This window comes from Alexandromys fortis, unplaced genomic scaffold, assembly GCF_014885135.2.
Source record: "Alexandromys fortis isolate MF-2015 unplaced genomic scaffold, M_Fortis_MF-2015_v1.1 scaffold_187, whole genome shotgun sequence".
Taxonomy (NCBI): Eukaryota; Metazoa; Chordata; class Mammalia; order Rodentia; family Cricetidae; genus Alexandromys; species Alexandromys fortis.
Window position 1 is genome coordinate 2,428,869 of NW_026068088.1, and position 21,460 is coordinate 2,450,328.

The window sequence follows — 21,460 nt, forward strand, 5'->3', positions numbered from 1 at the left end:
AAAGATCCAAGTTTAATGTGAGTGTTCCCACTTCAAAGGATTTAATTAAGGAGAAAAATACCTCACAGGTGTACCCAGCTACTAGGGTTTTAGTTAATTCCAGATGCAGTCAAGTTGATAACCAATATAGCTGTTGCGTAGTGTCCAGGCCTTCCAGTGCTCCTTGGGGCTAACACAAAACAAAATAACCCTGGCCATAGTCCTACAAACACAGGAAGAGTTCTGGGCAGGAAGAAGATGAAGGACTGTTTGGGGACTTGGAATTAGTGCAACAGTTTCCCTTTTGTCTCCTCCATATACCGCACTGGTTTTTAGGCCTGCCCCTGGGAACTACCAACATAGAGGGCCAGCAGAGTCCTCCACTTGTAGTCCTGTTTGCTTTGTATTTGTTTTTGAGCACAAAGTTACAAAGAAGAAGCAGTTTCGTCTCTTCAGAGTTTTCTTCAATGGCCTATCAAGTGGCTCTAGAGCAGTTCATCTATGTCTAATAAATCCCCATTACTCATTTACAAATGTACCCATAATTTTCCAATTTCCTAATCTATCTTGCAAAAAATACACTGTTCTTTGCCTTGTGTTAGTCCTGGACTCAATTCACTTGCATGCTTTCAGGTAATTCTTTTGGTGTTTTTGGTGATTTCTTCACATGCACGCACCTAGTGTTCTCTGGAACACACAACTGGGACTTCATGAAGATCTCTAGGAGTCTATCTTTATGATGCTATCTTCACTTTGGTGCTCTGGCCAAAGAATTCCAGCTGCTCTGTTATCGCTGAACTTCTTATTTCAGGGCATCCACTGGGATAAGTAGGATAATTAGGGTCTCCCTCCTTAAGTCTTTCAAGATAGTAAACTTGAGAAGTTGTATGGCTCTTTCTGTTATTCTCCATTTCAGGGAGTACTTCTGGTTGCCTGAAATCCAGTGTCTTTAAACTCAATTTCATGGATTCTGTCAGGTTGGTTTGTTTGAGGCAAGATGGTAAATTCTACTTCTGCTCTTCTATCTTGGCCAGAAGCCAAAGACTCTACTTATAGTTGTAAATATATTCTGGAAGCTGATATGTCTATAATAATTAATGATCCTACAATAGAAGTGTTGGTTATTAAAGCTTTTTTCAAAATAAAACCTAGTGTAGACAGAAACCTAGGAAGAAACGCAAAAAAAAAATATGTGAAAGGGGCTTGTGGATAATATTATGAAACTTTATTCTAAGATACTAAAATACATGAAGAAATTTGCCATGTTTTCTGATTAAGATACTCACCATAATGTTCTTGAAATGACCTATACTTTAATCTATGTCCATATTCTAGTTGATGCATTTTTGACATTCTGGTTGATATACGTTTTTCTTCACATGTTAATATTTACTCTGTATGACCACTTGAGGTTTCTATTTCTATTTAGTCTTTGAAAATGTCCTTTATGTATACAATATATCTTGATTATATCTATGAAAATGTCCTTTATGTATACAATATATCTTGATTATATCTATGCCGCCACAAGTCTTCCAACTTCCTTAGAACTCCAGCATGTATGTGATGTGGGATTCCCCTCTGTATGCTGTGATCACCATTAATGAATAAAGAAACTGCTTTGGACCTGTAGCAGGGCAGAACAGAGCTAGGCAGGGAAAACTAAACTGAATGCTGGGAGAAAGAATGCAGAGTCAGGGAATGCCATGTAGCTGCCAGAGGAGAAAAATGCAAGCTACTAGCTGGAACCTTGTCGGTAGGCCTCGACCCTCATGGTAAAATATAAAATAATAGAAATGGGTTAATTTACTATGTAAGAGCTTGCTAGGAATATGCTATAGTGATCGACCATACAGTGATTTAATTGATATGGCTAATTAATATTTAATTAATATGCTTATTTCAGGACTGAGCATCAGGGAACAAACAAGTGGCCTCTAACAACACATATTCCTCCCAACTTCATGTCCTGCTTGTTTGTTTATTATTAACCCACTGAGTCCAATTCTACTGCTTTTATGGACAGGGGTGTGAAGTTTGACTATGTATAGATTTCAACTTTGAACTCTAGCACATTTAGGGCCGGATAGTTCTTTGTTGTGGGGAAGGGGCCATCTGTTCCATTCAGAATGCTAACAAGCATCCCAGATCTCTACTCAGTAGACACCCAAACCCCTAGTTGTGATAAACAAAAATGCCTCTGGCATTGAAGAATCATCGTGTTAAGACTGGTTGTGGCAGTCAACGTCCAGTGGCAGTCAGTGTCCAGTGTCCCTCTCCCATCACACACAGCAGTTCTGTCAGCTAGAGCATTGCTTTGTGCTTCTCTATTGTGATCAGATCTCCTGTCTCAGCACCCTAGCAACCACGAATCTGTTCTTCATCCTTACAGTTCTGCCTTTTCCAGCACTCATAGGAATAAACTAACAGCATGTGGCCTTTGGGCATGGCTTCTTTGTGTTAGCAGAATGCAGCTACCATTCGCCTATTTGTTATGAGTACATGTCTCTTTATGGAAACCAGTTCCTTGTTTCTTTTTATTTGTTGCATTATATGAAGATGGCACAGTTCATTGTTTCAATGGATGTAGGACAACATGGTTTCTTACAGCTTGGGGTAAATATAATAGAAGTTGCTATAGACATATATGTGCAGGTTTCTCTTTGAACATGAGTTTCCTATCCCTTGAGAAAACAGCTAGGCAACTTATGGGTCTTATTAATATAGGCACATGAATGTGCTTACCTATAAACTTTAACTTTATAAAAAGATGCCGTACTGTTGCTTCTTTTTAATGGCTCCACTATTCTGTGCTTCCACGGGAACACTCTTGTTACTCTTTGTCCTCTCAGCAACTGACACTGAGTTCTTGGTTTTGTTTTTTAAATGTTTTAATACACATGTAGGGGGTCTCTGTGAGATCAAGTGTCCATTTAGCTAATCTGGCCATTTTCCAGTTGTATGCACAGTTTATTCTGAAGAGGGTAGCAAGCAAGCCTCAGAGAGGTGTATTGAGTATTTAAATGTGATCATATTAAAAAATAAAACCAAACTGGGCTGTGGTGGTGCACATCTTTAATCCCTGCACTCAGGAGGCAGAGGCAGGCAGATATCTATGAGTTCAAGGTCAGCCTGGTCTACATGAGCTAGTTCCAGGACAGTCCCCAAAGCTACAGAGAAACCCTGCCTCAAATATATATATATACTCAACACAGGTTTATACACTCAACATGACCTTTTTTTTCTGTTTCTGTTTTCAGCCTTTGAAAATGTTGTATAAATGGCATAATTGTTGTATCCTCAGTGGGTTGGTACTGACCACGCTGAATAATTCTCTTGAGCTGCATTCAGGTTGTTGTGTTTAACAGTGGCTGACTACTTTTTTTTATCACTAGGTGTGGATGTAACATAATTCACTTTACTGTTCACGTCCTGAAGGACATCTGGGTGTGTCTAGGGTTTAGAGATGGTAAACAAAGCTGTAAAGCTGCTAGGCAGCGTTTCTGCACACTTTTCCCTTGTTCTGTGCTGAATGCCCAAGGAGCCATGTTAGCTCATGCATATTCATGGATCTCTCTCTCTCTCTCTCTCTCTCTCTCTCTCTCTCTCTCTCTCTCTAGACTGTATGAGGGGCGTGCNTGTGTTAGGAATCAAACACAAACTCTGTGTTCTTGTGCTTGCTATACAAGCATTCTACCACCAAACCACATCCCCAACCAAGTAAATTTAGCTTTCAGAAACTGCCAAACTAGTATTATTATAACATTTAAAGTATAATTTTTTCATTTTTACATTGCCATCAGTAGTTGCAAGAGTGGTAGTTTCTTTATATTTTTACCAGAATTTGGAATCTGTGTTACTGTTAGGTTTTTTTGTTGTTTATTTACACATATTATTTATTTATTTATTTATTTATTTGTTTTTATGTTTTGGGCAAGGCCGAATATTGAACCAAAATCTTTTGTGATGACTATCCTAGGTTTCCAACCTGAGACACCTGGGAAGAGGGCACCTCAGTTGAGAACTGGCCTTCATCAGAGAGGCCTATGGGCATGTCTGTGGGGCACTGATGGAGGAGGGTCTAGTGTACTTTAGGCAGTGGCACCTCTGGACTGTAGAAGGAAGCAAACTGAATAAAAGTTGGAAGCAAGCCAGGAAGCAGTGGTCCTTGGTGATCTCTGTTTAGTTCCTGCCTCCCCGTTCCTGCCCTGCTTCTCCCAATGAAGAACTGTAACCTGCAAAATGTAACAGACCTTTTCTTCCCCAAGTCGCCTTTGGTCAGTGTTTTGTCAAAGCAACCAGAGATGCAAGGAAGAACAGCCTTGTGCGTACTGGGTATGCACTGCCCCAGTGAGCGATAATCCTCAGCCCTGCTATTAGCTTTACAATGGCTGTCCTAGTAAGTATGCAGCTAGTATCCTAATGTCGATTTTAATTTCCACTTTCCTGGTGGCTAATAATGCTAAATGTCCTTTTTATGTGCTTAATTGCTATCTGTATATTGTTTTAAAATGGTTACTTCGTTTTTTTCTTATTTAACAAACTAGCAGTTCATTTACTTTATTAATGTCAAGGTTTGAGAGTTCTTGATATAGTATAAACTGGACCTTTACTGGAACTGTGGTTTGCAAGTTTTGGGGGTTTGCTTTTGCTTTTTTCCCTAGTCTGTTATTTATCTTTTAGGAAACTTCTCATGAGTTTTCCCAAAGAACTTTGACAGGGTCTAACTTATCCACTTTTGTTTTATAAGTCATGCATGCCAACTCTAAAAACTCTGGCCTAAGCCTGTATCCTGAGGATTTTCCTCTGTGATTTCTTTTATTAAACTTCTTTGTTTTTATTAATTATATCTAAATCTATGAATTCTTGGTTAATTTGTGTAGTAAATATAAATTTAAAGAAATATTTGTCATTGAGTTTGATTTTTTTGGTTATCTTTGGAGAGGGTTTTATGTTTGATGTCTCCTGAACTGTTTTTGTTTGTGTATCAGACTTAAAGGAGATAACACAAACTGAAGCATGAGAAAGGACACATGAAAAATCTCTATGGGTAAAGTCTGATGGAGAGTCACTGGCTTTGGCCTGATAGACATGCTCTCAAAGGTCTATTTGAGACGCTGCAGAAATGGCTGTGTGGCTAAGAGCACTGGCTGCTATTCTATTATTCCAGGGGATCCAAGCTTGACTCCCAGCACTCACATGGTGTCTCACAACAGTTTGCAATCCTATTGCCAGGGGATCCTATGGCTTCCAAGAGTACCAGGAACACCTGTGGAACACAGACTTGTGTGCAGGCAAAACACCTATGTGCATGACATTAAATGTAAATGTCTGTCTGAGATTTCTTAGTAAAGGGATCGGCAAAGCAGGCATCAATTTTGTATTCTTCTTCTTCTATTAATATCAAGCCTTAATTTTCCAAACTAGCATTTCCAATTTCCTCCTCCTCTTCTAACTTGGAACCACGAATAACTAATACTTGCCCACTTAATGAATGTGTGACAGCTCTGCGGGGAAAATTTCCCCAAAGGAAGAGTTGCAGGTCTGAGAGGAAAGGGGTCCTGGCAGTCGGGAGCCAAAGAATACCACAGAGTGCCATACCACACAGCAAACCTCACAAGAGATTTCCTGGGAAAGACACAGGATGGCTACTCTGCTCAGGCAAGAAGCAGAATTGAAATGAGCAGGAGAAGGCAGGCTTATATAGGGGATTGGTGGGATTTCAAGTCCAGTCCAGGGATTGGTGGGATTTTGAGATCAGGATTAGTGGGTTTTGGTAAATATTCAAAATGGGAAATGGGCTCAGACCTTTTACCCTACACTAAATCCCTAAGAGCTGAGGCCTTATAATTAAAATAAGCTTTAGATGAATCACCAAAGAAAGTTGATATATAGACTTTTATACCCATTACTGGGGAAGTCACTCAAAAGCACATGGGACACTCTTGGACATCATGTGAGGCTTTCAAACAAAGAAAATCTATTAGGTTGAAATTATCAATCTCATTTGACCTTATAAACATATTTCACAAATCTCAATTTGAAACTATCAATCTCGTTTGATCTTATAAACATATTTCACAAATCTCAATTGTCTATCTTCTGAACTCAGAAACAAGTTCATAATTTGTTTCAACCCTTTACCTGTTTTCTGTTGTTTGTGTTAGGGTTTTATTTTGGGGGTGTATGGTTTTTCTAGACAAGGTCTCTCTAGTATGTAGCTCTGGCTATCCTGGAACTCACTCTGTAAACCAGGCTAACTTTGAACTCACAGAAATCCACCTGCCTCTGCCTCACAAGTGCTGGGATCATGTATACGTCACCACCACCCAGCCGTCTGTTAGTTTGATTCTGTAGAAGTGTCTCTTAGTAAATAACCATGTACTAAAAGATATGTCTAGGGACATACCTTTGAAGGGATGTGGTACTCACTTCTGGGATGAAACATATCCTCATTATCATTCTTAGAACTGGCTCAATAACATAGAAGACAAACTACAGTGTGGCTGTTAATATGTGAAACTTTTTAAAACTAAACATTTTTAAAGACGGCTGTAACAAACCAGAATTTTCAGTACAAATAATGATTATTTTAGCTAAATGACCTGGAGAAAAAGCAGATACAAGAAGGAAGGGCTCAAAAAAAATAAAAAAAAAAGAAGGAAGGGCTCTCTAGGCCAACAACGTAGCTCAGGGGGTAAAGGCACATACCAACAACGTAGCTCAGGGGGTAAAGGCACATACCAACAAGGCTGATGACCTGAGCTGAAGCCCCAGAGCCCACAAGTTAAGGAGAATAATTGATTTTTGCTAGTTGTTCTCTGACCTCACCAAAAGAAAACCCAAATAAACAAATGCAGAAAAAGTTTAAAGAAAATCTCTCTGGCTTCTCATGTTTCTTCCAAAGCAGAAAATAATTTACCGAGCATCTCCCACAAGGAATAACAGAAGGGGATTTCTCAGGCCAACTTTAAGCTACCCTTAGCCTGGATATCAGCCCCAGAGGACTCTGTAACACACGTTCCCAACCAGCCTCCACCAATTATGTATTTACCTTCCCGCAGCCTGCTGCTTGCAGAGAAGCAAAGTCCCGTTCTTTGGTTACTTCTTCAAAATAATTTCTGCGCTTTGCTGATCAAGGAAGAAGCTAGGCAAACATGGATCCGGTCACCTCTGAGATCTACACATCTTTGTAGTCTTTGGTGTCTGCATGCATACCCAAGTCATGTTTGTCTTCCGTGTCCATCTTGCTGTGTAAAAGCAAACAATTGCTTAAAGAAACCTTGTAGACAAGTTGAATTTAACAGAGTTCAATTGAGCAAGGAACAATTCACAAACTGAGCAGCTCTCAGAATGAGAAGTTTGGAGCAGGTGGCATTTATGGGCAAGAAGGGGAAGTGAATACAAAGAGCTGGCATTTTCCTATTTGTACAATTGGCTGGCTGAGATTTGTGAAATTTGGCTGAGTCGGCAATTTGTCACATTGTATTGTAACTTGGAGGTTTCTCTCCTGCCCGCCAGTCTACAAATATCAACTCTGAGGTTTAATATTAATTATAAACTGTTTGGCCTATTAATTCAGGCTTATTTTTCACTAGCTCTTACAACTTAAATGAAATTATTCTATTCCATTTCTATTATCCTATATTTACTGCAAGTCCGTGGTTTGTTATCTCCCATTTTGTTTCTCAGGCAGCTGCTGGCGTCTCCCTGACTCTGCCTTCCTTTCCCTTTGTCTCTGTTTGGATTTCCTGCCTGGCTCTATTCTGCCTGGCTATTTGGCCAAATTAGTTTCTTTACTAACCAATGGCAATAAGACATATTCACAACATACAGAAAAAAGGGGCATCTCATATCAAGGTATATTCCTAAATTAGAGTGGAAGTTAAGTTATATGATAAATTAGGTTATAGTTCCTTAGGGAAGGATTCAAGTACAAAAGAAAAGCATCTTCAGACCAAATTCAGTTTCATACAAACTTCCTCAAAGGACAGTGTCTGATGAGAAGACAGGCTACAGAATGGAAGGAAATTTGAAAAGAAAATATGATAAAGGATACATATCCAACTTGTAATAAGAACAATTTAAACTCAAGAAGGAAAAACGACCCATTTTTAAAATGGATAAAAGAGATATAAGGATATTAAATTTGCCAAGGAAGACATCCAGTTGGAAAACAGGATGTACATCTCGTGCTCAACATCATGTATAATTAAGGAATTAAAAATTAAAAAAACGAGATACCAGTAGGCATCTATTAATCCAAAAGACTAAGGATCCCAAATGCTGGTGGGACTGTTTTTCCCTTTCTACCTTCCTATGGATTTTATGAACATATGTTTTAGATTTCCATTTTTATTTATCCATACTGTTTCAAGTGAATCTCTCTGAATAGATTTTTAAAAGAGATTTATTTTATTTTTTATGTATGGGTATTTGCCTCCATGCTGTATGTGTACCATGTATAAGCCTGGTGCCTAAAAAGGCCAGAGGCAGGCACCAGATCCCCTGAAATTGGAATTCTAGGTGTCTGAGCCACCATGTGGGTACCGGAAACTGAACCTAGATCCTCTGCGAGAGCAGCAAGTGCTCTTACCACTGAGCCATCTCACCAGCCTTTCTGTATAGATTTTTTGTGGTGGTTGTAGGTATTGAGTTCTACATATCATTGTGATTGGTGTCTTATAGAATGTGGTGATGTCATATTATAAAACTATAGCTTACATTCCAAGAGACTGGAAATTTGCTGACCTCACAGCTGGAGTTACTTAAGACTGCTAGCCTACTCTGTACTCAAACTGTTTATTTAGGACAGCAGTGTAACAACCAATCTTACTCGCCTTGGTTTTGCTTACATGCAGTCAGTCTTTACATCCTAAACTAACGCACACAATCCTAAATTGTCTACTCCTCCAAGCCCCTCACCCCTATATGTGTATCATTTGCTGAAAGCAGAGACGACAGAATTTGAAAGTAGCTTCCTAAAATCTACTATAAAGGCTGAAAGTTGGTTGATAAACAATGATGTTTGTTGTCTGGGTCAGCTGGGATCAGCTGGAGGCCATGACTTAATCCCTTGTAAAAGTCTGTTAAAGATTTCTGTCAAGTATCCCATTCCTTCCCCCATGTGATGCTTTCTATGCTGTTCTATGCATACAGAACTAAGTCTTTTGTTAGAGACAGACATACATACAAGCACATGCAAAGACAGATGCCCCTCACACACAGCTCAAACAATGGACGCACCTAGGGACAGACATACACAGACACAGGGACAAGCATTCCCAAGATGGCTTCAAGCATACACAGATTTGGACTCATGCAACAGACAGAGCTTGTTGTGCAAATTACAAAACTTCATGTAACTTAATATTTTTTTCACTGTCTTCAACAAGTGAGAACAGAAATTCACACAGCATACAGTTACACACATGACATTTATAGGGCAAAGGAGGTTGACGCATGCTCCAAAGTGGTAGGAGTGGTGGTTAGAATACTTGAGGAAGAAGATGAAGAGTCTCATTTGAGGAAGTTCGAGCAAGAGCAGTACAGACAATGGAAGAAAGGAGTTATGAAAACCATGAGATTCGTAGTGAGAAGAATTGCATAGTGTTTGGGGAAATGATGAATAGTTGTTGATTCTGAGTGGGTGGAGCTAGGGGCTATAGGAAGAAGTCAAAAATAGAAAGTTGAGCACGTCCAGCTTGGTCCACTTCCCTGCCCTCGGTGTGCCCGTTTGTTATTTTGTTTTTCCTGCTGAGTTTGTACAAAGCCTCAGAGTGGCCACAACAAAGTTCTCCAAGAAGCCATTATGAAGCGTTGGGACCAGCATTTGAGATGGAGTAATTTGTCATTACCTGTCAGGGCTTAAAGTTCTGCTTGTGAGCTTTTTGCTGTTGTTGTTCATTTGTTTATAAATACTTTTTAAAGATAGAGTTTTTTTTTTTAAAAAAATCTGTTAATGATCTGCTGTTGATTTTTTATTGCAAATGTCAAGCTTTGGAGGTTTGAATGTCAATTATTACACTTTATTCAAAAGGAAAACGAGGGGCTTCGGAGATGTCTTAGTGGTTAAGCATGTTTGGTGTACAAGCATAAGAACCTGAGTTCAAATCCCTAGAACCCGTGTAAAAAGCCAGCCATAGTCTTGTGCATGGCTGTAACTCCAGTGCTGTGTTGTGGGGACAGAGACAGGAGGATTCCTGGGGGCTTACTGGCCTCCAGCCTAGCTCCAGGTTTAGCGAGAGACCCTGACTCAAAGGAATAAACTGAAGAATAATGGAAAAGGACAGTCAATATCCTCTTCTGGCTTCTGCAACAACCCCCACAGTGATAAAACAACAAAGGAATGTGCATATGTGTGTACATGTGGGCTCACACATACAGAAGTGTGTCTTCCTCTATCACTCTTTAATTTTGAGACTGAGTCTCTCACTGAACCTGAAGTTCTCTGCTTTGGCTAGACTGGTTGGCCGGTGAGCCCCTGGGATCTGACTGTCTCACCTCTAGCGCTGTGTTGTCATGCCCAGCCTTTATGTGGGTATTGGACAACCAAAGCTCAGGTCCTCATGCTACCACAACAAATAGGTTACCCACTGAGCTATTTCCCCACACTCTATGGTCTCAAGGCCCCATGGGATTTGGCCCCTAGATTCCTGTAAATGAGTCTCTGTCTCTTGTACTCTACTCTTGCAATGCTGTTTATTTCTCTAACTCATTGTATCATTGCTTGTCTAAGGATCTATTCCCCAAGAGCCTATCAGTCGTCAGACAAGATATGAAAGGCAACTTTGAGCATAGATAAAGCGGATTGCTAATTTTTTTGTTTCTCTCTCAACTAATTCAATGAATGGCAAATAGAAGAACTCAAAATATGAATAATAGCATTCTTTAAAAAACTTTGGAGTAATCTCACACTGATATAATTTTAGGAACCATCAAATATTACCTTACCTAGTTTAACAAAAATGCTTTGTTAGTGGATAGTGCTAACCTTGTCAGTCAGAGCACTTCTGGAATGCTGTAGTTGGTTCTAGGCGTCACATATCTTAACTGCTATATTTTAGATAAAGGGTTATTTTTAGAAGAACGAAGCAGTTGTGGTGAAAAGAAAGAGCTGTGCTTTGTGAGGAACTCTAACAAGAACTGAGAATATTTAGCTTGATGGTCATTAGTGGAATTCATACTGAAGGTATGCTCTCCCTAGCACCCCACAGACCCCGAAGAGAAAGCTACACTTAACCTTGTTTGTGGTAAAGGACAGAACCAGTGTTGTTAGACAGTCTTTCATTTGTCTCTTCCACTGTGGTGCTGGGATTGGATCTGGGACCCTGCAACATTAGGAAGTTTTCTACCACTGAGCTATGTCCACAGCTTAATAGCAGGAAGCTTTGTTGGTGAAGCCATTAGCCAGCATAAAAGTTCTTCTGAAACCAGTGTTCTGAAGAGACTCCCACATGTTAAGATAATTCAGGAATATTATGACTTCACTGAGGATAGCTTAGAACCTTTAACACACAAATATAATATTTAGAGGATAATAATATATCTCATTCCCCAAATTTACTTGTACATAAAAACATTTATTCACAGATCAGTGTTAACATCTCTTAAAACAAAATTCACAAAAATAGTTTGAGTTAAAGCTGCTTAAAAATGAATATCTTCTAAAGGAATATAGACAGGTTCGCAATATCTGGGGAAAATCGACGGTGTTGCAACCCCTTCCATGCTTCTGAAACCTTAGCCATTAAAACTGCAGTATTTAAAGCTTAAGGAATGGAAGCAAATTCTCTTAAGAATATATTACATTATTAACAATGCAATCCAGTATTGGCTATAGATGGGAACAAGGTAGTTAAAGGAGGGAAATGAGGTCTTTCATACAGGGGTTGTGATTTTTTTTCCCCTAGTACGCATAACACAGCCTATAGTCCCAAGCTTGCCCCTTGATCCACACTTGCATGTGAGATACTGTTTACCAGCACTTTTTGTTCACATATGCGCACACACAGAAAGCCCACATGCTCTGCCCACCCCTGCAGTCTTGACAGGTTCCTCGTGCAGGACCTTACCGATCGCTGAATACTACAATTTAGAGTTTTAAACCTAGGATAGAAGTGTTATCCCTTTTCGATAAACAGGAAAATGTTAAGCCTAAAGGGAGAAATGTAAACAAAAAAATATGGAAGAACTAAAAATACATCAAAAAGAAGCTAAATAGAAAAAAATTAAAGGAAGTTGGACTAGAAAAAACATTTTGTCACTGAAGATTTGCTGTAATAAGCAAAATAAGATGAATAAGATAAAGCTGTCCCAGCAATACTGTTGCAATACTGCAAGAGGCTGGGTCGCAAAGTTAGTTTCTTAGACAGATGTCCTCAGAAGAGCACAGCCCAGGGCAGAAACACTAGAGTTCCTTAGAGGAATGTGCACAAAAGAATAAAGAAGAATTTATATGTGCTCCCGTGTCCCCCCCCCATCTGTGCTTACTGTTTTTCACTGTGGTTTGTCAGTACTGAGAAAGAGGCATTCAGAAGTAGATGGAATGCTGTGGTAATCAGAAAGATGTATGTTCCATGCGCTGATAAAATACCATTCTGTAGCCTGTCATCTAAAATCATATTAAATTTACTAAAGGCTGACAAGCTAGCCTCTGGATTAGATCATACCATACATACCATTCTTGACACCTTCATGAATAGCACAATTATACTACAGATGAAGAAACTTGAAATACCGTTCCTCTAGTATTCTGCATTTTTGCCCCCAAACAAACACATCAACAAGTGGAGTTATCAGTTCTAAATACCTGATGAAGGAGTCTCCTAAACTTGGCATACCCACAGAGACTTATCTCTACTACACATTTGTATTTTCATGACCATTTGGAAGTACTGGGCTAGCTTGAGAGACATTGGCTTATGTTTATTTAGTGCGCTTATTGATAGCCTAGAGGACAGAGAGTCTCTTGAATTCTTGTTTAAAGATATACCTGAAAACCTAGTCCTAGAATTGTCTCTATTGTGTAGAAAAGTGGAGAAGAGCTGCTCAGATAAAATGCTTCGTCCTTGTCCTAGCCTGGTGGTGGCAGGGGGAAATACGCCTGAAAATAAGTGATGCTGAAACCAGAGCCAGGAAGCGGTTATGATCCAGTGAGTCATCAGAGCCTTGTATTCTTGGTTTCGAGGTTGATCATATTCCCCTGGGGAAGAGGAAGCTGCTTATCCTTTGCCTCGTGGATCCCCTCTGACATTAAAGGAACATAGTAGTAGCCCATAATGGAGAAGATCAGGCAGACCACCAGCAGGAGGCAGGAGAACAAAACGAATTCGGCCCACTGCAGGGAGAAATAAACAAAAGAGAAAATTACGAAAAAAACCTTTAAAAAGTGGCAGGATGGGACGATGACTAAGGAGCCATCACTTGAGGCACGTTTTTGGCAGAACACTGAGTTCACTGGCCCTGCCTTTTATAGGGACATGGTGGCCATTGTTGTCACATAATACGTCTATTTGCTGGCCAAGTTTGTTATCTAACCTTCCTGTCCTTGATGGGGATCTAGAGGCCAGGAAAAGGGGAGACGAGGAAGTTGGAGGGCAAACTGTGTAGACACGAGCTCCTGTTCTCCTCAGAGGCTTACCTGTACCAGGCCACTGAACTGTGCCACAACAAGCACAATGATATTCCCAACTGCGACTGTCAGCAACCAGGCTGCCTGGAGCACAGATTTCATGCTAGATGGTGCCTAGACAGGAGACATTGGCAAACATTCAATTTCCCTATTCCACCTTCCTGCCCCATGAGTCTATCCATGGAACATATCCCATTAAAAACATCTATTTCCCATCTCCCTCACTAAGTTCAGCTATTGCATTGATTCCGGAGATGGTGATAGCATTTCTTCTTATCATTCAGGAGATGATAAGAAGAAAGTGGATCTATTAATTGGATTTTTTAAATTTATTATATCAAATAATTTTTATCTCAACCTTAAGAGCTAATTTGTATTACTATGGTACTCTGAAAATATAAGAAAAGTAAAGGGAATATAAAGATACGGAAATATAACAGGATTACAGAGATTATTTACTTGTTCCTATTCCCAAACAGGTCACACAGCTAATATTTGAACATCAGTAGTCTAACCCTACAGCCTGCAGTCTTTATCCTTACTTTTTTTCCTCCAGAGCCCAAACAACACAGAGCCAAATGCTGCATTATCATGAGCCTGGAAATCAAGATGGCTGTTCAGGGTCCTATGTAAGGAGCTCATGGACCAAAGAGATGGAGGATGGCTTGGCCTTTGAGAAGCATGAGGACTAAACCCCACTGTTTTCTGAGTGCTGTTACCACTTTACTTGTAAAAATATTACCTGAGAATAAGAAAATTCAAGTCCCGTGATGGAGAACATGACCTCTGCTGCTGTAACCAGGATATATTGTGGTAGCTGCCATGCAATGGATAGTTTATTGGCTGGAATTTCTTCTGTCTTCCAAGTCTGAAGACCCCGATTGGAGATCTTAGTGGGAGAAATAGGAATTGGACTTCTCAGTAATCTTAAGCAAGCATACCTAACTGTAGCATCCTATGATCTATAGCCAGTCCTTCCTTTTATTTTCACTTTCTGTTATCCTCAAGAGATTAGACATTTCTATACAATTCCATTGTTTTGAATTTTCTCTTGATGACACCACATTCATTCCCCTGACTTCAGCCAGTTACAGTAGAAATCTCTGAGATTAAAAGTCTTTGATGTCCAAATGTTGTAGGCTCTAAGTCAAAGGGAATTAGGTCCATAATAGTCAAGTAAAGGAATCCTGTTTTATTCCTTGGTTGAGAATGTACATAATATCTAGGAATCTGTGCATGTGTGTGTGTGTGTGTTATGTGCATACATGTGTGTGGTGTGTGTGTAATTTGTATATTGTGGTATGTTTGTGTGTGTGTTATGTGTGTTGTGTAGGTGTGTGGTGTGTGTGTGGTTTGTGCATACATGTGCACGTGTGGTGGTATGCGGTGTGTGTGTGGTGTTTGTATGTGTATATGTGGTGTGTGTGGTGGTATGTGTTTATGTGGTGTGTGTGGTGTGTTTGTGTGGCATGTGTGTGTGTTTGTGTGGTGTGATATGGTGTGTGTGTTCAGCATCAGAGCAGACTAAAAGAGCCTCTAAAAGTCAGATAGTCAAGTGTTCTAAGGCTACATCCCCAGCCTCCAGATTAAGCTTGAGAAAGAGAAAAAGGAGAATATGTGGAAACTGACATTAGCTTGATTCAAAATAGATTACAAATTGACAGGAAACAAAAACTATATTAAATTAACACAGGAGGAACACATGGTTCAATGGGACAGAGCTGAGAAGCTACAAATAAGATGTCATTTTACAATCAGTTGATTTTCAACAACAGCATCAGGACAATTTAGTGTGCAGTCTTTTCAATAAAGTGTGCCGAGACGACTGGAGATTATCATATCATATCATATCATATCATATATCATATATATGTACATATATATATGAATTATTATATAAACTATATGTCTCTGTGTGTGAAAGACTAGAATATGAACCTTTAACAAAATATCCATATGTACAAAAATTGATTGAAATCCTATGCCCTCTTCTGGCCCCCAGACACCAGGCATGCATGTCGTGCATATACATAAGTGCAAACAAAATATTCATACATACACAAAAGAAAAAACATTGAATCAAGATTCAGAAAGTCTCTGTTCTAGTTACTGAGAAAATTATTGTTTGTTTGTTTGTTTGTTTGTTTGAGGCAGCGTCTCACTATATAGCCCTGGCTAATCTTGAGCTCCCTACCTAAACCAGCCTAGCTTCAAACTCACTGAGATTTGCCTGCCTATGCCTTTTGAGTGCTGGGATTAAAGATGTGTATTGTCACTATACCCAGTGACAATTACTTTTGATAGAACAAAGTTAATTATTCCCCAGTCTTTGTGTGGATATTGATATTTCAGACTGTTGTATGGTAGCAGATGAAGATTCCAGGGATCCAACAGACCTATATATCAAGTCAGGAAAAAAAATAAGCAAGCAAACATAAAACAAGTAATTTTTCATGAATAATATTTAGCTTCTTAAGATCATAATGATACTGGATCAGGGCATGAGATTTCATAGTGATAGCTCAGAACATGTCACGTCTCCATTTTCAACATTCTTGGCCTGCTTCTAATGTGCTCTCCTTTGCTATCCCCTGTGGAAATGGTGGGTTTTCTAAAGCCACAGCAAAACCATTGCTATTTCAGTATGAAATGTCCTCCCAATGTTTTAAAGGCTTCACCCCCAGTGTAAATTTCAGAGGTGGAGCTTCAAGGGTACAGTTAAATTATGGGGACACTGACCTAACCAATGAATAACTGACTGATGGATTAAATCCTGAGTGGACTCTTGGGAGGTCATGGAAACTGGTAGGTGAGGCATTGTTCATGGGTGTTGAGGAAGTGAGTCAATGAGGGCATGCCTTGTCCCTCACCCCTTTCTCTACTGTTCTCTCTGCTCCTTGGTCACCATGGTATTTGTGGCACCTTTTCTCCACCATGTCCTTCTACTATGATATTTTATATAGACTTAAAACCAGTAGAGTTATCCAACTCTAGACCAAAATGGCTGAAGCCATGAGCCATGATAAGTGTTTCAGCCTTTCTACTTATTCCTATCAGACATTTGTCACGGTGATGGAAAGTCTGACACTGGACCAGAAAGAAGTATGTGATACTTTCATGCTACAAAGTCTTCTCATTTGCACTTTGTCCTCACCAAAAAGATCCTAAGGTGTGTGTGTGTGTGTGTGTGTGTGTGTGTGTGTGTGTGTGTGTGTAAAACATAGACAGACAGTTAGGTAAACAAATAGACAGAGGGAAGACTTGGTGACTGTAAGCTGCTTACATTGGTGATGACAAACAGATACGTTGTACCAAAGTCTAGTAGACCTAAATTAAGAAAAAAGTCTGTGTCTTCTGTCCTACAGTGCACTGCAGGGTACCTGCAACAAGATAAGATTTTGTCAGAATAAACAGCATGGCTTAGGGAAACAGTCCCATCTCCAGGGCAAAGAGATCTCAACTCCAATGAGGAACATAGTTAAGCCATGTGTCTTTTGAAGATAGACACTTCCAGGACACTTTGGGTCCAGGTTTCTGCCTTGTCTTACCTGCCAAGTACGTTTTTAAAATCCTAACCCTGAAGAAAGACTGTACAGATTAAGTTTTATACATTTCAGGCCCATGAACTTTTTATATAAATCTTATGACTTAGTAGAATAGTATAAAACAGGAAACATGAGAGGGAAATTCTAAGTCAAGGGTTCTCAACCTGTAGTTCACAACCCTTTGGGAGGTCGCATATCAGATATTCCTAAGAGTAGCAAAATTCAGTTAGTAAGTAGCAACAAAAAGAATTTTATACTGGTGGGGTCACCACATCATGAGGAACTGTATTGAAGGGTCACAGAAGGGTTAGCAACCAGTTGAGAAACAGTGCTGTAAGGGATGAGGTACTGACAAGTACTAAGCAACAGGAGCCAAGATCTACAACAAACTGTGAGCATCACAGAGAAGAGCTATATTAACTACACAGTATGCTCAGCCCAACTGAGCAATGTAGAAAGAAGGTGAGCCTGGGAGAAGAGGGAAGAGGGAAAGGATTAAAAAGACGCAGAAATCTTCCTTTACTCCAAATCAGCACAGGTATGCCTGTGTCTGTTACCTAAATACAAAAATAGAATTCGAAAAAGATTGTTTCAATAAAAGCAAAATGTCCACAAGGGCAAGGCTCTTACTCTCCTCTCATCATGGTTCTGTATGAGGACACTCCGTAGTCTTTGCCCACACTGAGAGGAACATCTTCATCCAAGGAGATATTGATGTCTTTATGCAGGGTGTTAATAAACCTGAGGGCAGACAAATTATTTGTACAACAGACAGAAAGATCCAAACGAGGACACCCGGTACTCATAACTATATTCCATGTGCATGAAATAGTGGCTGGGGCAGGAACAAACAAGCACAGAACTTAAATATCAGAAGTAATCACTACCCTTTACTTACTCTAGGAAAACTGAGTTTTCTGACTTCTGACACTCACCAGATAGCCAGCTAGACGGATGCTCCCACAGTCAGACATGGCCATCTGACTTTCCTTTCTAATCTATCTTAGAATTACCTAATTTCTTTCTTTACTCTTTACTGTATGTCTGTCTGTGTGTGTGTGTGTGTGTGCGAGCATGTACAGATACACATGTATGTTCACACGATGAGTGGAGGCCTGAAGTCAACCATGGATGTTGTTTCTCAGGATGCTGTCCTCTTGTTGTCTGAGACTGTAACTCTCACCGAGAGTTGGGGCCCACTCATTAGACGAGGATGCTGACTAGTCAAGCCTCTCCAATGCTGGGATTCCAAGTTCACCCCACCACACTCAGTGTTTTACATGGGTTCTGGGGCTTGAACTTGGATCATCACTCTAACACAGGAAACACCTTACCAGCCTAGCTACCTTCCAGCCATTTTTCCTTCCTAATGGTGGGATTTCTCAACTGAGATGTAAGAAAAACAGTAGAAATATAAGTATATATAAAGATATGACATTTTATAGAAACCAGTTATCTTCTTATAAGAGTTCAGTTTGACTCATGCAAAATTTAGAGACCCAGCCCACAAAAGGTACTGTCACTATATGCTAGTCTTCAGAAATCTTGGGCCCTTCCAGACTCTTCTTTCTAGTATTCTGAATGTAAGTTCTCCTCAGAATGAGATTTTGGTACATTTTTGTTTTAGTAATTTCAATCTTGTTATTTCTCTAGAATTAAGAAGGGCAGTTCCTTCTACTATTTTAAGGTCTTCCTTCATGTATGTAAAAAAATCAATCCTTGCTTCCCCTTCTTGTCTAATTTACATTACATGGTTTATATTTTCTGAAGCATTTCAAGAGCAAGTTCTTTATGTATTTTACTTTTCAGTGAATTTGGATTTTTCTTTACAGGTTCTCCTCTACTTTCTAAGATAAACTACCTGATCTTGGTGTTATAATCTCTCTGTTTCACATCCAATTCCAGCCACAGACAGCAGGTGAACACTCTCCTATCTGTCCCATGCCATCTGGCAAGACCTTCAACCTTATCCGGATTAAAAACCAACTTTTTTTGATATCTCTGTCAATTTATAATAGAAACCTATACTTTACAGGCTAGATACCCAACTACCAAAAATGATGGTAGGAATATTTGCTTACTTCTAAATGTTTATCTCTTAAACACATAAATTCACAGAGTTATTTTCCTGAGAGCAAGATAGATGGCTAATAACAGGTAGAAAAACCTTTTATGGTAGAGAAGAAAGGATATCCACTGACTCAGGGTGATTGGCTAGTCCTACGGGAAGAAGCATGCCCATTGGCCTTTCACTGCCATAGGAAATGCTACAGACGCCAGTGCCCCTGACTTTCTAAGAGGGTAACATCTCTACTCAGAACAAGTAAAATATGAGGCCTCTTCATCTGAAGCCCCTAACTCCCAAACCTGATGGCTGTCATCCCATTGGCTGGTTTGATTTCCATATCCTTTACCTGCAACGGAGAAAAGGAAAGCTCAGGAGGAGCAGACACAGGGAAACCTATAATCAGAACATTCCATTTCCAGGCTGCTCCTTGGTAAGATTCTGATGAGTCAGCCGTCTTACTTCAAAACAGAACTTGTGCAATTCCCTAACTTACCAGCACACTGGAGACACTTTCCCCATCCTTATGAATAACCAAATGGTAACAGGTCTTCTCTTCTACAGAATGCTTGTTGTGGACAGACAAGTTGTTATACTTCAGATGAAAATGTAAATCTTGGATTTTTGTGTCCAGGTGTAGTTTGGAATAGTGCGTTGTGTTCTGCAGAATGAAGAGCCTATTATAGTCCCTATCTACCCCAGGGTGGACATCAAATTCCATAGCCTCAGGATGTGTAACCTAGTTACTTCTTTCTCTAAACTAGTTATTTCATTCTAGGACACTGGCATGGGACACAGAGCATATATAAGGAAGAGTAGAGTAATTCATTATAACATAAAACAAATTCAGGGTTGGGCTCAGTTGTTAAGAGCACTGGCTGCTTTTTCAGAGGACCTGAGTTTGTTTTTTAGCATCAGTTCCAAGAGATCTGATGTCCTCTTCTGGCCTCTGCAGACACAAGGCACATACACGACACAAAGACATACATATAGGCAAAGTGTCCACACTCATAAAAAAATCAAACAATAAATAAACAAAAATCCTTGTAGGACTGTAACTGTAGCTAAATGGTAGAGTGCATGCCTGGTGCTCTAGGTTCAATCCCCAGTATCGCCACAAAAGTAAGACCAGCAAAACCCAACTTGAATATCTACAAGAAAAAGCTTAGATGAACTATATTTAAAGGATAAAATATTAGGCAACCACTAGAATAATGCTACCAGAGATTAATTAGGACATAAGAAAACAATTATGAGATTCTGTGATTAATGTCATTACAAAACCCAGGCTACTAGAGCTTATACCGGTTCTAATCCATTGGGCCCATGCCTCACCTGAAAAGAGCTGACGGACTCCACCAAGAGGGAATTGTTTCTACTTCCTAGCACTGTCACCTTTATTTCACCATCTGCCAGGTTCAAGGCTTGTAAGAAGATCTCTTGAGAAGCTGGCTGGGCATGGGTCATTCCCTGTAAGACAGGCAATACTTATTTATCACCAATAAGTAACCCTTCAGATACAAGTGAACAAATCTTAGTTCTATCTTTGACAGCTTAGCCCTTCTAGCCAAAATTTACCATTTTATCCCTCTGAAGAGCAGTTGGCTTAGAAATCTGAAATGGCAACTTTTTTTTTTAATCAGGGAAGACCCCAGTTCCATGAAGTAGTCACCAATAGAAGGTAACAAACACATTCCTTCTGTTGTGATTAACTAATAGCGGCTATTTGATGGCCAGAAGAACCATTTGTATAGCTTCGAAGGCGTCAGATAAACCTTTGTTCTCTGGGTATTTTGGATATTTGTGTTGTGGAATTTCCTGAAAACAAACCCTGAATTGCTCAGGTGAGAACTGGGTCTCCTTTTACCTTGTTTCTCTGGTCACTTAAATACTCACCACGGCCGTCCTGTGAAATGGATACTGTGGTAAGTCCCAAGGGATCGAGACTGAACACGTAAGGAGAGTAAATGGAGCAGACTGGGAGCTTAACATTTACTGGACTCACATTTACTTTTATTTCCACAAGTGCTGCAACTGCAAATGCCAGGCTTGCTAGGATCATACCGACAGCCATTTTCCTGAGTGAGCTGTGGGGAAAGGAGAGATCTTATATCGAACCTTACTCTAAGGTACAAAGCCAAGACTCCTTAGCTTTCCTATAAAGACTTTAATTCCAATTATTTTAAAAGTATTTTCTAGAACTTTCATTCAAACACTCTTTTTACTCAATAACTAATA

At 39.7% G+C, this 21,460-nt stretch overlaps 1 protein-coding gene across 1 annotated transcript in view; it reads right to left on the reverse strand.

The window, feature by feature from the left end:
* Positions 1 to 11,546: 11,546 nt before the first annotated feature.
* Slc15a2 (solute carrier family 15 member 2) overlaps positions 11,547 to 21,460 on the reverse strand; it is a 29,100-nt gene continuing 19,186 nt past the window's right edge. Inside the window, exons 14-22 of the mRNA XM_050122385.1 lie at positions 21,228 to 21,309; positions 20,558 to 20,692; positions 19,719 to 19,883; positions 19,525 to 19,571; positions 17,788 to 17,898; positions 16,896 to 16,992; positions 14,355 to 14,501; positions 13,622 to 13,726; positions 11,547 to 13,318 (exon numbers count right to left, since the gene is read on the reverse strand). Of these exons, the coding sequence (XP_049978342.1) occupies positions 13,142 to 13,318; positions 13,622 to 13,726; positions 14,355 to 14,501; positions 16,896 to 16,992; positions 17,788 to 17,898; positions 19,525 to 19,571; positions 19,719 to 19,883; positions 20,558 to 20,692; positions 21,228 to 21,309 (1,066 nt within the window). The 3' untranslated portion in view covers positions 11,547 to 13,141. The remainder of the gene's footprint in view (positions 13,319 to 13,621; positions 13,727 to 14,354; positions 14,502 to 16,895; positions 16,993 to 17,787; positions 17,899 to 19,524; positions 19,572 to 19,718; positions 19,884 to 20,557; positions 20,693 to 21,227; positions 21,310 to 21,460) is intronic.